Source organism: Oncorhynchus mykiss, chromosome 6 (assembly GCF_013265735.2).
Source record: "Oncorhynchus mykiss isolate Arlee chromosome 6, USDA_OmykA_1.1, whole genome shotgun sequence".
NCBI classification, from domain to species: domain Eukaryota; kingdom Metazoa; phylum Chordata; class Actinopteri; order Salmoniformes; family Salmonidae; genus Oncorhynchus; species Oncorhynchus mykiss.
This window is the reverse complement of record NC_048570.1, coordinates 51,771,684-51,789,161: the sequence shown is the minus strand read 5'-3', so window position 1 is coordinate 51,789,161 and position 17,478 is coordinate 51,771,684. Positions and strand designations below refer to the sequence as shown.

Sequence of the window (17,478 nt, the reverse complement as noted above, 5' to 3'; positions counted from 1 at the left end):
CCTGTTCCTGCACCGCAGGTGTGATGTTCGGATGTACCGATCCTGTGCAGGTGTTGTTACACGTGGTCTGCCACTGCAAGGACTGTCAGCTGTCCGTCTTGTCTCCCTGTAGTGCTGTTTTTGGCGTCTCACAGTACGGACATAGCAATTTATTGCCCTGGCCATATCAGCAGTCCTCATGCCTCCTTGCAGCATGCCTAAGGCACGTTCACGCAGATGAGCAGGGACCCTGGTCATCTTTCTTTTGGTGTTTTTCCGAGTCTGTAAAAATACCTCTTTAGTGTCCTAAGTTTTCATAACTGTGACCTTATTAATTGCCTACAGTCTAAGCTGTTAGTGTCTTAACGACCATTCCACAGTTGCATGTTCATTAATTTTTTATTGTTCATTGAACAAGCATGGGAAACAGTGTTTAAACCCTTTACAATGAAGATCTGTGAAGTTATTTGGATTTTTACGAATTATCTTTGAAAGACAGGGTCCTGAAAAAGGGACATTTATTTTTTTGCTGAGTTTAGTACATATGCTATCGTGTGTGTATATGCATGTATCTGAGCCTATGTTTGTGTTGCTTCACATTTTCCAACTGTTCCATAAGGTGTATTTTTATCTGTTTATTAAATCGAATTTTACTGCTTGCATGAGTTACTTGATGTGGAATAGAGTTCCATGTAGTCATGGCTATATGTAGTAATGTGCACCTCCGATAGTCCGTTCTGGACTTGGGAACTGTGAAGAGACCTCTGGTGGCATGTCTTGTGGGGTATGCATGGGTGTCCGAGCTGTGAGCCAGTAGCAGACAGCTCGGTGCTTTCAACATGTCAATAGCTCTCACAAATACAAGTAGTGATGAAGTCAATCTCTCCTCCACTTTGAGCCAGGAGAGATTGACATGCATATTATTAATGTTAGCGCTCAGTGTAAATTTAAGTGCTGTTCTGAGTCAATTGCAATTTTCCTAAGTCCCTGTTTGTGGCACCTGACCACATGACTGAAAAGTAGTCCAGGTGCGACAAATGGACCTGGCTTGTTGATAGTGCTGTTAAGGAAGAGCAGCGATTTATTATGGAGAGACTTCGACCCATCTTAGCTACTGTTGGATCAATATGTTTGGACCATGACAGTTTTACAATCCAGGGTTACTCCAAGCAATTTAGTCACCACAACTTTCTTAATTTCCTCATTGTTCATTACAAGATTTAGTTGAGATTTAGGGTTTAATGAATGATTTGTCCTAAATACAATGCTTTTAGTTTTTGAAATATTTAGGACTAATTTATTCCTTGCCATCCATTCTGAAACTAACTGCAGTTATTTGTTAAGTGTTGCAGTCATTTCATGTTTAGTCATCCGCTTTCATAGACACACTGTCTTTACTCAGAAAAAACGCCAGAATTTCGGTTTTCAATCGCTTGGCAGCTGGTTTCATAATTTGTTTCAGCTTTTTACAACTTGGAGAAAAAGCACAACACAGACAGCAGCTGCCTCTGTTCTCTCCCGTGATGGTCCTATACGCCATCCTTTCAGAAGTTTTGCCTTCACACAGCCTGTACGCTGATGCCCACCTGAACCAGATTGTCATTTATAATGGTCCGTTTTTGGGATTGCGTCAACAATAACAACAATTGTGTGATGGCGGGGATGCAGGGTTGTGTTCCAAACAAAGCAACTACAAGTGTGCTTGATCTAGTTCCTCAACGGCACAGCTAGGAGAGTGCCTTGAAATTACTTAGGAACTCTGCACACTTTGGAGAGGTGTCTGGCCACTTGGAGACACCAGTTAGTCTTCTCACCCAAACCCACAATATTCTTATGTTACTGAATGTATCCAGAGTATTTTCAGATGATCAACAAATGTGTTAAAGTACAGTAAATGTCAAATATACATAAAATCAACAGTGTAACGTTTGTATTCAGTCTTGTCAGATGAACTGTTGTGCTCAATTTTCCCATAATCTCCAAACCGTTCCCTTTCATTTGCTACCATGCTTATATGTATGCATTTGAGCATATGCTTTTTATTTTTCTTCTGTGAGAAACATTTCAATGTAGCCCTATCCTTATAGGCCAATTCCCACAAGTGTAAAAGGGTAAGGCCTTTTTCTACTTACACAGAGTCCGATGAACTTTCAAATGAAAGTTCAAGAACATTGGGAAACGGCACTCCAATTTGATTTTTTATTCACATAGAAATGTGTATTATAGATCTATCATTCTACTTGAAAGTAAGTCTAACAAGCATCTTTTACTTTTGGTTTTTCGTACATTAGCTTTAAACAGCTGAAACAACAATATTTTTGGTTATGGAAAATATATTTCACAGCGGTTTAGATGGTACAATGATTATCAACACAATATTAGTTTATTTTGTAACATAAACTGAAATTAGGCAAACTATTAAAGTTTTAGCCACCAGGAAATGGCAGAGCGATTTCTGCATACTGCAACTTTAAAAGACAAAAAAAGTCACCTGATTTCACCTTTTTATTTTTGTCCGGCAAGGCTAACACGTTTTAGCACGTATTCCTTCTTTAGACATACCATTTGTATATCTCTGAGTGTAGTTGAAGGAAGTAAAAAAATAGTTTTGCGAGCCATTGCTAACTAGCGTTAGCGCAATGCCTGGAAGTCTCCCAGAACAGCTAGCATGCTCGCACTATCCCTTTAAACTCACACTGACCCTGATCCATGCTGCCACTAGAACACTGTGGCACTGTGACCCACTTAAAGCTATTTTAGAGTTATGACCATGTCATGTTTCTAACCAGGACCCACCATTTGGAGGACATTGATTTATAATTCCCTCTGTGTTGTTCCACATAGGGAGCAAACTTGCACAGCTTTAGATAATGTAGGCACTGTATCTTAGGGAACAGTTGTTGCAGTGAGTGACATGTTACGTCTCTGTCTGAGGGTGTTGTTGTAGGTCCACAGACTGAAACGCAGGGGGCAGAAAGACACAGTGACCTGTCTCACACTCCTCACCCCTCTGTCCCTCTCTTTCAGCCTATATATTCTCTCCATCTCTCTCCCCTCCCCTCTCCCTTTCCCTTAGCCCTCTCCTGTCTCGCTCTGTCCCTCTCTGTCAGTCTATTTCCAGTGCTAGCTGAGTCAGGCGAATAGCTCCCAGCTTGGAATGACACAAATAGGAAGAGGGACTCCAATCCTCTAAGAGGGTCAGATACCAACAGAAAAATAACAAGAAACTTTAGAAAACATCAGGAACTACGGAAAAATACTGAAACCTGCTAAAGGAACCTGCTATAAACTACAAAAATGGACTCTGATATGGCTTTGACGGAATTACAGGAGCATGAGTTGCCAGAGGCCGTCGTTCAGGAGGATGAAGACGACGTGGAGGAACTCAGGAACAGGTGCTTGAATTTCAGCTAAGTGCTTCACTGTCTTACTGTGCTCTGGAGCACACAGACACACACACACACACACACACACTCTACAACACTAGGACAATTAGTGCTCTATTAATTAAGATCCGCTTTAGCCGACATCCGTATAGCTATTATTTTGGTCGTGTCGGAGGTGAAACTGCGTTAGAGCTGTCAAATCCACAAGCGACTCCTGTCATTATACCTAAAGCGGACATTGCCAATGGCTGCACAGAGTCACATTACGAGAAATCGTATGCAGGCTTGTTTACAAGTTCGAACACTGGAAAGCGATTTAGACTGATAGAAAAACTTAATTATTTTGTTTAATGATTTTCAATTTGAGCATCATTATTTCTATATAGCCTACATTTTCTCATTCTGAACTGTGTGGCTTTGTGACAATGATCAAGAGCAGCTGCTCACCGGTTTGACAACTCCCATGCAGTTACATCTCAGACACCACCAAAACATCAGTATGCGGGTGTCAGTGATCACCAGTTAACACTTGATCTAATTGAATCTAGGCCTTACACTATCACACAGTTTAGTGCTTTACTCTCTAATTAGGTTATCCTGAATATTGCTACTGTAGCTACATAGATAGTTGTCCCGCAGCTCCAGTCACGATGATGTTCGGGGACACTAGCCTTCCCAGTTTTGATCTACTATTGGACAGAGCGAGTGCTCAGTGCATATAGGATCATTTGTTATACAGTTTTTCTCAATCGCGTACAAGCAATTTTTCGATCTGTGTTGAAACGTATCTATAGCATAACAGCAATGATCAAATGCTCAAATACATATCTTAGACCACATATCTTAGACCTCATCAGTGAATAGTACAAAGTTCATTGTTTTGTTCACAGAATATTAACACGTTGTTTTCATCATAAAATAAATGTGTGCAATTGTGTTCACTGTTTCTGGCTATCAGTAAATACTACTGCACAAAATTCTAAATCATCCCATAAGTGTCATACCATTTGAGTTGTTCCATGTCATTTCAGCAAGCCATGACACCCACCATTGTTCTGAAATCGTTTTTGTAATTATAAACTGGTAAGATTGACATTCCCGAAACCTTATTTTGTTGAAATTGTATTTAATCTCAGAAAAATTTATAAAATTGATTGCACCCAAATTGTCCATTTAAGTTTAAAGGATATATTCAATAAATATAGCACCCAACATCCGATTTGGACCAAACGTCTTCCTACAAATGAGTAAGACATGAGGAATCCAATAAAATACTCAAAAGCCACCCACAAACCCCTCACTTCAATCCCACTCCAACAACCAGAATACAATATAAGTCAATATCTATGTCTGACAAGTAGTATGAATATGCAGTTTGTAGTATTGTTTCTTCATACTATGTAATGTGTTCTTTGTGAATTTGTTGATGGTTATTTTCCTCTGTTCTGAGAAATTATTTTTTTTTAAATTACCATAAATTACTGTGAAAATATCAGGTTTTGACCACTAAATGCTGCTGTTCCTGCTATGCTGCCAGACATTTTGCTGGTCCCTTGTTTATATTAAATGGATCACATTTCCTTTGCAACTTCGGGTAGAAAACCAATACATTTTGCTCATGGTAGATAAATTGCGTGGTCATCATCACAATTCAAGTCATTCCTTCATTAAATAAATTCATTTTGTCTTTCTCTTAGCAACTTAATGCTTCAACCCAACATTCCTTGAATAGTCCAACAAGGCAGCCTTGTGAGAGGGCTATCCCTATGGTGCTGTGAACCTTTTCTACAAGACTAAAACTTTGTTGGAGAAATGGGCTAGCGACTAAAAGGTTCTAACAACCCTAATAAAATATTACAATTGTAATACAATTGTAATACTTGCAAGGCAGTCTTATATTTCCAATAACATTATTAGAAAACAGCTCTATATGCAGTGTGATTTGTGACATTTACCATTAAACCCAACCCAACTCAATACCATTACAATTGCAAAAGACTATACAGTGTGTGTTTGGGACTTAAGACCACTAGCGCCCTCTACTGAAGAACATTAGAATGATGCTAGACAAGGCCAATTCATTACCGGTCTCAATTAAATTAAGTGCATGCTCGGAAAAGCAAATAGCATAGTTATTTTTTTAAGATATCTGCTGGGATGGTGTAAATACAACTAGGCTGCATTCCACACTGCAATGGGTATTTATTTATTTTTACCTTTATTTAACTAGGCAAGTCAGTTAAGAACAAAGTCTTATTTTCAATGACGGCCTAGGAACAGTGGGGCAACTGCCTGTTCAGGGGCAGAACGACAGATTTGTACCTTGACAGCTCGGGAGTTTGAACTTGCAACCTTCCAGTTACTAGTCCAACGCTCTAACCACTAGGCCATATTCCAACCATGAGCAACGGCCTGCTCTACTCTTGCTGATTTGATTGACGTAAATACCAGAAGTTTGATTTTTAAAATAGATTTGAATGTAACTCTGGTCTCTCAAACCAATACTGACATTCTTATTATTACTGAGTCTTGGTTAATAAAGTCTATGTCGAATACTGATGTGTCTCTGACTGGTTATAATGTATACAGATTTGGCAAAGGTGGGGATGTCGTCATATTCGTAAAGGGCATCTTAAACGTTTCCCTACGCAATGTCAATGTTTAATCTTGAATGTAGGCCTTGGTAATAAAGCCCAGCTGACACTAGTGGGAATTTATCTCCCTCCCTCGGCTCTGCCTTGTGCTCTAAGGCGGGAATTACGACCAGAGTTAAGCACGCATAAATGGAATGGCATTCCCTTTTTATGCACTTTTCTCTCTACGTGTATTCTGAACTTGAACTTAGGCATGAGAATAGCGTGTTATTCTTTTGGGGTGGAGATCAAAGAAATGAAGTATGGCGGCGGTGTGTCTACGGATACGCCGTATCCTGACCTCAACTTAATTTCCTCATAATTCCAACAATTTCACGCGCGATGAAAGGATGAATAAGGTCGACATCTACTTTATTTTTCCCGATATAAATAGCACCATTTTTCATGCACTGTAATTTACAAATTGATAAGAGCTACTGTAGGTAAATGAGTAAGCCGTTTGGATAAGGGGATTGTAAATATAAATGACAATTGTTTAGATTTATTTTACCTTATGATTGCAGGAGACAAATGTGTAACTAGTCATATGGCAGCAAACTGAAGCATATCAATATATCAACCTTTTCCACTGTGACGTTTATGAAATGATGGCCTTATAATCTTTGGAGAGCCATAGTTTGGAGAGCCATAGCTTCTGTAGTCATGCGCAAATTACAGTATAGCACCAAACATACCAAGTTGATTTATAATAATTTCTATAATGTTTAATTACAGTATACGGACAGACTTTTCAATTAATTTTTTACAATGTGTATCATGTTAAATATTAGCCACTATCAGTAGCCTTTAGTCCTAAGGATTGCTAGCATTAGTGGATCATATTAGGCTAACAAATTAATTTGGGACATGTAGCCTATTTGAATCATAATGGAATGCATACCATACTGTAGCAGCTTAAACCTAGACCCTGGCGCACTGTTCACAAAGACTGGATTCAAATTAAAGGTACACCACATTTAAAGGGATGGCTTTAGATACATGTACTGAAAACCATATTGAACACAACTCTACAAGAAAATCTGTAAGTGGGAGGGTTTTCAGGAGTTGAATTACATTTATTGAGTGCGTGCAGGGGAACCACACCTGCTAAGCCTGATACGCACCTGCATAAGGTAAGTCTGAATACCAATTACTGAGAAATGCGTAGGAATTGTCTGAATTACTGTCTTACTATGCTAAATCTTAATTATTCATATTGGGTCATTTTAATCTGGATTGGTTGATGCCAGTGTCAGACAGCTCAGTAAAAATATATTTCAGCCTAACTCTAACTTGGCTGATAAGTAAACCAACTCTCCCCAACTTTAAACACCCTAAAGAATGTACTCTTTTAGATATTATTCTAACAAATGCCCTCCTAAATATACTGCCAATGGAATCTTTGCTAATGAGCTCAGTGAACATTGTCCCATTGCCTGCATAAGAGATGATAAGCTACCTAAATCCTGCCCACGGATTATTGCAAAGAGACATTTTGGGCATTTGAATTATCAACATTTCATGTCTGATCTGGGGTTGTGTGACTCGGGGATTGTGTCATCTGACTCGGATCAGGCCCTACATTGTTTTGCTTCTCTGTTCAACAATTGTAGATAAGCATGCATACATTTAACGAAAAATTACAGGAAATACATTTTGCTTGGGCTAAGGCTAAATTGACTGATACCATGGATGACTGGCAGTCCTATAGACAGTCATACACAGTCATACATACATGTAGATTTGGCCTCGTGTTGTAGATTATTGTGCTGCTGAAAGGTGAATTCATTTCTCGTCTGATGGAAAGCAGACTGAACAAGGTTTTCCAATAGGATTTTGCCTTTACTCAGCCCCATTCCGTTTCTTTTTATCCTAAAGAACTCCCCAGTCCTTAACTATTACAAGCATACCCATTACATGGAGCAGCCACCACTATGATTGAAAATACGGAGAGTGGTACTCACTGATGTATTGGATTTGCCCCAAATATAACACTTTGTTTTCAGGACAAAAAGTTAATTGCTTTGCCACATTTTTTTGCAGTGTAACTTTAGTGTCTTGTTTCAAACAGGATGCATGCTTTGGAATATTTTTTATTCTGTTCAACTTCCTTCTTTTCACTCTGTAAATTAGGTTAGTATTGTGGAGTAACTACAATGTTGTTGATCCATCCTCAGTTTTCTCCAACACAGCCATTAAAATCTGTAACTGTTTAAAGTCACCATTGGCCTCATGGTAAAATCCCTGAGCGGTTTCCTTCCTCTCCGGCAACTGAGCTAGGAAGGACGCCTATATCTTTGTAGTGACTGGGTGTATTGATACGCCATCCAAAGTGTAATTAATAACGTCACCATACTCAAAGGGATATTCAATATCTGCTTTTTAATTTTTTTTTACCCATGTACCAATAGGTGCTCTTCTTTGTGAGGCAATGAAAAACCTCCCTGATCTTTGTGGTTGAATCTGCATTTGAAATTCACTGCTCGATTGAGGGACCTTACAGATAATTGTATTTGTGGGGTACAAATATGAGGTAGTCATTATGCAACTATGCAACTTATGTGACTTGTTAAGCACAGTTCTACTCCTGAACTTATGTAGGCTTGCCATAACAAAGGGGTTGAATATTTATTTACTCAAGACATTTCAGCTTTTAATTTTTAATTGATTTGTAAAACTTTTAGAAAACATAATTCCACTTTGACATGATGGCATATTGTGTGTAGGCCAGTAACAAAACATCTCTATGTAATCAATTTTAAATTCAGGCTGTAACACAACAAAATGTGGAAAAAGTCAAGTGGTGTGAATACTTCTGAAGGCACTGTAGATGTCTGTCTTTGGTTTGGAAAGCAAAGTCAACATACTGTACTTCTTGAACTGTGTATGTCAGAATAGTAGGAATCCAGCAAACTTCTGGAAAGTACTTAAATCTCTGAATGTTAGCTGTTAGCTGACATGGGCTAGTTGATCTGGACGTTTCTGCCAAGTTATAAATAGCTCTCTAAGGTATTCAATGACTGACATGACAAGAGGAAAACTGATGACCGATTTCGAAATTGCACCTTGTGCATTCTACTATTACAACTTTCAAGACTAAGTTGAAAGCTGGACTGAGATCAGCTCAGACAGATGGAAACACCATTTTGCCTCAGCTGGCCATCTATTTTAAAGAATAGTTTCTAGAAATTCCTAATTTATTCCCCTCGAAACTTTTGAAAATGATGCACTCCCAGATACACATTCTCTATTTTCATATCAACCATTTTATATCTATGATTTGGTAAGTGCCTTGCTAACAAATCCACAGGGGCTGATTCTCTTGATCCCTTCTTACTGCAGCTCTCTGCCCCACTTATTGCAGAATCATTAGCCTATATTTTTTACTTGACAATTGTTCCTGGTGTTATCCCTAAGATCTGGAAAGTGACACGTCCTCCCCCCTACACAACGGAGTAGATCATTTTGACTTAGATCAATTATCTTGCTTTCCAAAGTTTTAGAATCCCTGGCCAACTCTCAGCTAAGACCTTTTTAAACTTCTCATTCTATTCTAAATGTGCACCAGTCTGGTTTTAGACCCAGACATAGCACAGTTTCAGCTGCTACGCTTGTTATAGATGATGTGTTAAATTGCTTAGATCATAAAAAACATTGTGCTGCCTCATTCATAAACCTTCCAAGGCCTTCGACACTGTTGACCATTACATTCTCACTCAAAGGCCGACTTGACTTAAATAGGCCTGGATCAGGCTTCTTGCAAGTGGTTAGAGAATGATCTGTGACAGGACACAATGTGTGATTTGCGACGGTGTCCGGTCTACTTTCCTGGATATTACAAAAGGTGTGCCGCAGCTACTATCCAAATAAAGAAAGTTCAACAAAAGAAAAATACAACTCTGTTGTTGACCTTTAGAACATTTATCCTATAGCTGCCATCCCTTTACACATCCAACTGGGCACAGGCATCAATTCAATGCATATTCTACGTTGGTTCAATGACATGGAAACAATGTTGATTCAACCAGTGTGTGCCCAATGGGATGTTGATTTTGTTAAATAAACCTGGGGCGATGGAAACCTGACTATTGACTCTCCCCTTTGAATGCCCCAAACTGACCCATTTTTAGCTTCACCTTCTGAGTCCATTGGAGAGGATCAGCTTGAGCAAAGTGGGGTGTAGAATCTTCGCTCTAGAATTGATCTAGAAATAATATTCCCTGCCTGCCAGATAATAGGGTTTGTACAATTAAGATTCCCAGAGCTACGGTCAAGCGATACCCCTTGCCAAACACACATGCGCACAACCAGACATTGATTAATTGATCACTTATCACACACACGCACTGATATGCACACACACACTGCAAGTTGATGCACACTTCTCTAGTTATCAAGCTGAGAAACGGTTGAGGTAATCACGTTCAATGTGAGGTTTTTGCTCACAGTTTGCTATTCCCGGAATACCCCCTGAAGTACCCCCACATGTGCATTTCACTTGTAGACCTATGTTCTTATGTGCTCCCAAGTAACTAATCTAACTCCCTGTTCCTTTCTTCAGTCTGCGGGAGGTGGTCCAGGACCAGTCTGTGAAGCCCAAGCTGCAGTGTCTGATGGTGGACCCGTCCTTCTCCATGGTGACTGTTCAGAGTGAGGACAGCGGCATAGTCTGGGAAACGGCCTCCAGCCGATGCTCCACCCCCTGGGCGTCGGAGGCCAGCTACAGCTCTGACACCTACAGTTTGGATGGCTCTGCTACCGGTGGTGGAGGTGCACAGGGCAAAATTACCATTGTCTTCGATGAGGACAAGATAGTTCGGAGGAGGAAGAGGATGAGAGGAAAGGCCAGGCTGGGGGAGAGGCTAAGGAGACCCGGGAGCTCCAGGTCTGGCTCGACACTGGGGGTGGAGAGGCCTGAGATGGCTGAGGTGTCTGTGCCAAACATCCGTGTGGAGAGTGTAGAGTCAGACACAGAGTCAGGGGAAGTGAAAGACAAAGAGCAGGAGCTGTTTAGTCTGATTTCAGAGGGTTATGAGATCCTCAACATCAAAGTCCCGTCCAAACTGCCCACAGTGGACGAGGAGGAGAGCACTGAGCTGCAGGATAACCTGTCCTACTTGGAGGAGACACCCAGGATCAGGTCCAAATCCAGGCGGGGCTCTGAGGCCTTACCTGCCCAGGACTACCCAGAAATGAAGGAGGTACAGGAGGGCACAGAAGGAGAAGAAGTAGGAGAGTCTAAGCCCTCAGAACCCACAGAGCAACAGGGGCCTCACAGCCACAGGGACGGCACCAGCGACATGGACTACTTTGAGGCATTTACCCTCCTGGATGAGGTGGTTCCTGGGCAGCAGGTTCCAGAGCCAGTGGGAGACGAGACACCCACGAAGCCCCAACGAGAGGAGACTAATCTGGGGCAGATGACAGCCACAGACAGCCTCTCTGCAGCTCCGGACGATGACTTTGTGTTTGTCACAGACATGGAGATTGCCAGCGAGCGTTTGGATGAGGTGTTCTACGGGAACAAACACCACGCACCCCCAGAGGACCTGATGAAAAGGGGAGAAGAGGATGAAGAGGAGGGAGGGAAGGAAGGAAGAAGGGAGAGTCTGAGGTCTCTGAAGGAAAGTGGGTCAGCGCTGTTCGGCAGAGAGGAGAGCATCCTCACCCCCATCTTCCTCTCCCCAGGACCCCCTAAGATCATTGATCCCATCCTGCTAGAGGAACCCACAGCCATGTCCTTCCTCTACTCCGACCTGTACGAGGACGCCATGGGGGAGAGGAGGAGGAGCGACGAGGAAGGCTCAGAGGCAGAAAGCGTGGGGTCGGACAGATCGTTCCAGAGGCGACTGTCTGATTCAGAGGAAACAGACGGATACCTGGAGAAGTTTATCCTGAAAGACGAGACTCCCAATGTGGAGGACCAATCAGAAGAAGTGGATGGTAAAGGGGAGGGGCTAATGATGTGGTCGCAGAGTAAGTTTGAGCTGACCGGATTCCTAACGAGAGTGGTGGAAGAAGAAGAGGAGGAGAAGGAGGAGTGTAAGAATGAGGAGATCAAAGCTGCAGAGATGAATGGGTACCTGCAACCAGCAGGATATAAAGAGATGGAGGAATCAACAGAGATGGAAGAATCAACAGAGAAATCTTTGCTGCACATCAAGGAAACTGGTCCAGAAAAAGACTCTGAGTCTGTAAATACAGACAGCAAAGTGTCTCAAGTTGAGAAGGACCATCTAGTCCCAGGAAAGAAACCTGAGAAGGTTGATGTGGTAGAGGAAGCTAAAAGTGAGACAACACCTGAGGCACATGAGTCCGAGGTTGACAGCCAGGAGGAGGTAGTGTCAGATAAAGTATCCCATGAAACAGAGCTACTAGCTCAGGCAGAGGAGGTGAAAAAACAAGACAAAGTAGAAGTGTCTAGAGTGGCAAAACCAGTTGTAATTCAGGAGCCTGTGGTTGTACAGGTGAATCAGGTGTCAACTGAAAGTAAAACAGAGACTGTAATTAAAGCATCTGAACCTGTAAGAGCAGAGGATGCTATTAAAGATCCAACTGAGGCCATAGCAGGAGCACTGGAGCTACACAGGGTCTCTCAAAAGGCAGTTACTGATTTATCAGTAGTTGTTGTGAAAGTATCAGATGATACTAAAATGGCATCTGAAATTGCAGCTGAAGCAATCAATAGAATGGAAATGCTAGCTGAAGCACACAAAGTTGAAAAAGTAGAGAATAGATCTGAGGAGCCTGTGAGTGTAGCGGAGGAGTCCTTCACACACAATCCTGAAGCCAAAGTAGTTCCAACTGCCCCTCCTGCAGAAGCTGCGGAGCGATGGGCGTCACTTCTTGCCCCTGCTGAGGGAGATAAGGGACAGGAGAAAGAGCCAATGAAGAAGCAGGACTTGGAAGGTGAGGACGAGTGGGTGTTCACTCCCCTCAGGAGCTTTGCTCCTCAGGAAGACCTCTCTGAGCTGCACAGAGAAACTGTCGTTTCAGAGATGGAGCTGCACAGGGAGACTGCAGAAGAGCTGGAGTATGAGATAATCTCGCAGCAGGAGGCAAGAGAAATGATGGTGTCTGAGACAGAGAGAAAACAGCTCTGCCCAGGCCCTAACTCTAATCTAGAGAGAGAGAGGGAGCTGGAGAAAGAAAAGGAGAGAGAGATGGAGTTGGAGAGGGAGAGAAAGAAGCAGAGGCTCAAGGAGGAGGAGAGACAGGAGAGGGAGGAGTGGGAGAGAGAGGAGAGGGGGAAACATGAGAAGGAGAGACAGATGGGGTTGGAGAAGGAAAGAGAAAGGGAGAGGCTAAGGCTGAAGGAGGCAAAGGAGAGACAGGAGAAGGAGAACAAGGAGAGGAAGGAAAAGGAGAGACAGGAGAGGGAGAGACATATACAATTGGAAAGGGAGAGAGATAGGGAGAGGCAGGGGCTGAAGGAGGAGAAGGAGAGACAGGAGAGGGAGAAACAGGAGAGGGAGAGACAGGTGGAAAATGAAAGAGAAAAGGAGAGGCTGAAGGAAGAGAAGGAGAAGGAGGAGAAGGAGAGACATGAGAGGAAAAGACAGATGGAGAGGGGGAGAGAAAAGGAGAAGCAGAGGCTGAAAGAAGAGGAGAGACAGGTGAGGGAGAGAACAATAGAATTGGAGAGGGAGAGAGAAAGGGAGAGGCTGAAGGAGGAGAAGGAGAAGGAGAGACAGGTGAAGGAGAGACAGGAGAGGGATAGACATATAGAGTTGGAGAGGAAGAGAGAAAGGGAGAGGCAGAGGCTGAAGGAGGAGAGCGAGGAGAAGGAGAGACAGGAGAGGGAAAGAGAAAGGGAGAGGCAGAGGCTGAAGGAGGAGAAGGAGAGACAGGAGAGGGAGAGACAGATGGAGAAGGAGAGAGAAAAGGACAGGCAGAGGCTGAAGGAAGAGAAAGAGAGACAGGAGAAGGAGAAGGAGAGACAGATAGAATTGGAGAGGGAGAGAGAAAATGAGAGGCAGAGGCTGAAGGAGAGAGAGGAGAAGGAGAGACAGGAGAGGGAGAGACAGATGGAGTTTGAGAGGGAAAGACAAAAGGAGAGGCAGAGGCTGAAGGAGAGGGAGGAGAAGGAGAGACAGGAGAGGGAAAGGCAGATGGAGTTGGAGAGGGAGAGAGAAAATGAGAGGCAGAGGCTGAAGGAGAGAGAGGAGAAGGAAAGACAGGAGAGGGAGAGACAGATGGAGTTTGAGAGGGAAAGACAAAAGGAGAGGCAGAGGCTGAAGGAGAGGGAGGAGAAGGAGAGACAGGAGAGGGAAAGGCAGATGGAGTTGGAGAGGGAGAGAGAAAAGGAGAGGCAGAGGCTGAAGGAGGAGAGCGAGGAGAAGGAGAGACAGGAGAGGGAGAGAGAAAAGGAGAGGCAAAGGCTGAAGGAGGAGAGACAGGAGAGGGAGAGACATATGGAGAAGGAGAGAGAAAAGGACAGGCAGAGGCTGAAGGAAGAGAAAGAGAGACAGGAGAAGGAGAGACAGATAGAATTGGAGCAGGAGAGAGAAAATGAGAGGCAGAGGCTGAAGGAGAGGGAGGAGAAGGAGAGACAGGAGAGGGAAAGACAGATGGAGTTGGAGAGGGAGAGAGAAAGGGAGATGCATAGGCTGAAGGAGGAGAGTGAGGAGAAGGAGAGACAGGTGGAGAGGGAGAGAGAAAAGGAGATGCAGAGGCTGAAGGAGGAGAGCGAGGAGAAGGAGAGACAGGAGAGGGAGAGAGAAAGGGAAAGGCAGAGGCTGAAGGAGGAGAGCGAGGAGAAGGAGAGACAGATGGAGAAGGAGAGAGAAAAGGACAGGCAGAGGCTGAAGGAAGAGAAAGAGAGACAGGAGAAGGAGAAGGAGAGACAGATAAAATTGGAGAGGGAGAGAGAAAATGAGAGACAGAGGCTGAAGGAGAGAGAGGAGAAGGAGAGACAGGAGAGGGAGAGACAGATGGAGTTTGAGAGGGAAAGACAAAAGGAGAGGCAGAGGCTGAAGGAGAGGGAGGATAAGGAGAGACAGGAGAGGGAAAGGCAGATGGAGTTGGAGAGGGAGAGAGAAAAGGAGATGCAGAGGCTGAAGGAGAAGAGCGAGGAGAAGGAGAGACAGGAGAGGGAGAGAGAAAAGGAGAGGCAAAGGCTGAAGGAGGAGAAAGAGAGACAGGAGAAGGAGAGACAGATAGAATTGGAGCGGGAGAAAGAAAATGAGAGGCAGAGGCTGAAGGAGAGGGAGGAGAAGGAGAGACAGGAGAGGGAAAGACAGATGGAGTTGGAGAGGGAGAGAGAAAGGGAGAGGCAGAGGCTGAAGGAGAGAGAGGAGAAGGAGAGACAGGAGAGGGAGAGACAGATGGAGTTGGAGAGGGAGAGAGAAAGGGAGATGCATAGGCTGAAGGAGGAGAGCGAGGAGAAGGAGAGACAGGTGGCGAGGGAGAGAGAAAAGGAGATGCAGAGGCTGAAGGAGGAGAGCGAGGAGAAGGAGAGACAGGAGAGGGAGAGAGAAAGGGAAAGGCAGAGGCTGAAGGAGGAGAGCGAGGAGAAGGAGAGACAGATGGAGAAGGAGAGAGAAAAGGACAGGCAGAGGCTAAAGGAAGAGAAAGAGAGACAGGAGAAGGAGAAGGAGAGGCAGGAGAGGGAGAGACAGATGGATTTGGAGCGGGAAAGAGAAAATGAGAGGCAAAGGCTGAAGGAGAGAGAGGAGAAGGAGAGAGAAAGGGAAAGGCAGAGGCTGAAGGAGGAGAGTGAGGAGAAGGAGAGACAGGAGAGGGAGAGAGAAAAGGACAGGCAGGGGCTGAAGGAAGAGAAAGAGAGACAGGAGAGGGAGATACAGATAGAATTGGAGAGGGAGAGAGAAATTGAGAGGCAGAGGCTAAAGGAGAGAGAGGAGAAGGAGATACAGGAGAGGGAAAGACAGATGGAGTTAGAGAGGGAGAGAGAAAAGGAAAGGGAGAGGCAGAGGCTGAATGAGGAGAGCGAGGAGAAGGAGAGACAGGAGAGGGAGAGACAGATGGAGAGGGAGAGAGAAAAGGACAGACAGAGGCTGAAGGAAGAGAAAGAGAGACAGGAGAAGGAGAGACAGATGGAGTTGGAGCGGGAAAGAGAAAATGAGAGACTGAGGCGGAAGGAGAGGGAGGAGAAGGAGAGACAGGAGAGGGAAAGACAGATGGAGTTGGAGAGGGAGAGAGAAAGGGAGATGCATAGGCTGAAGGAGGAGAGCGAGGAGAAGGAGAGACAGGTGGAGAGGGAGAGAGAAAAGGACAGGCAGAGGCTGAAGGAAGAGAAAGAGAGACAGGAGAGGGAGAGACAGATGGAAAGGGAGCGAGAAAAGGACAGGCAGAGACTGAAGGAAGAGAAAGCGAGACAGGAGAGGGCAGAGAAGGAGAGACATGAGAGGGAGGAAAAGGAGAGGGAGAGAGAGTTGTTGAGGGAGGAGGAGAGACAGGAGAGGGAGGAGAGGGAGCAGAAGGAGAGACAGGAGAGAGAGAGGGAGAGAGAAAGAGACAATCAGAGGCTGAAGGAGAAGGAGCGACAGGAGAGGAAGAGTGAGATGGAGTTGGTATTGGAGGGAGAAAAGCAGAAGGAAAGGGTGAGAGAAAACCTGTTGGTGGATATGGAGAGGCAGAAGGAGCGAGAGATGGAGGAGAGGGTAAGAGAAGAGAGAGGGCTGGATCTCCCCGCTTACGAGGAGCCCATTGAGGCTGATTATGAGATATTCGATGCGGAGGAGGAGAGCCAGGCCAGAGCAGCTGCTGCCCTACAGGGGATGGATTGCTTCTGTCTGGGCTGTGGTTGTCTGCTCTCTGAGACTGACAGACTGTCTGGAGGACACCAGGATCATGAGGTCACCAGCGTGGAGACAGCCTACGAAGACATCAGGGTGAGTGACAAAGTTAGATGTTAGTGGATAGAGTAAACTATTCACATCACCCCATGTCACAATTCAGGTAATTCATTATTGTGTCCCTTCCTGGAAACTTGTCTTGCATCTTACACTCAACAGCACAGCATCACCACATTTAGTGCAATTATACATAAATGCATAAAACAATGTAAATCAGCACTATACAACTAGATACAACACTTGTGGATCATACCTGGGCTCAAATACTATTTCAGGTATTTCATTACTTCTAAATACATTTCAAAACAAAATAAATTTGAACAAGTACAGTGGGTATTCACCTCTTTGGATATGTTCACATTTTTGTTGTGTGACAAAGTGGGAGTGAAATGAATTTAGTTGTGATTTTTTTTTGTCAACTACAAAGACCAGGGATCTTTTCGAAAGCTTCATAAAGAAGAGCAGTGATTGGTAAATGGATAACAATAACAAATCAGACAATGATTCAAGTGTTTTTTTTATATGATGTTGGTTATTTATGTGTTTATGGAGGGCTCATCTGCAAAAGAGACTGTGGTCTCAGCATGCCTTCCTGCTTAAATAAAGGTTGAATAAAATCCAATAAATTGTAATATCTCTTTAAACGTGGTCAAGTTAATAATT

General features: G+C 43.8%; 1 protein-coding gene across 1 annotated transcript in view; it reads left to right on the top strand.

The window, feature by feature from the left end:
- cmya5 (cardiomyopathy associated 5) overlaps positions 1-17,478 on the top strand; it is a 78,996-nt gene that overhangs the window by 8,486 nt on the left and 53,032 nt on the right. Inside the window, exons 2-4 of the mRNA XM_036981763.1 lie at positions 3,310-3,374; positions 10,560-13,350; positions 16,039-16,851. Coding sequence (XP_036837658.1) covers positions 3,310-3,374; positions 10,560-13,350; positions 16,039-16,851 — 3,669 coding nt within the window. The remainder of the gene's footprint in view (positions 1-3,309; positions 3,375-10,559; positions 13,351-16,038; positions 16,852-17,478) is intronic.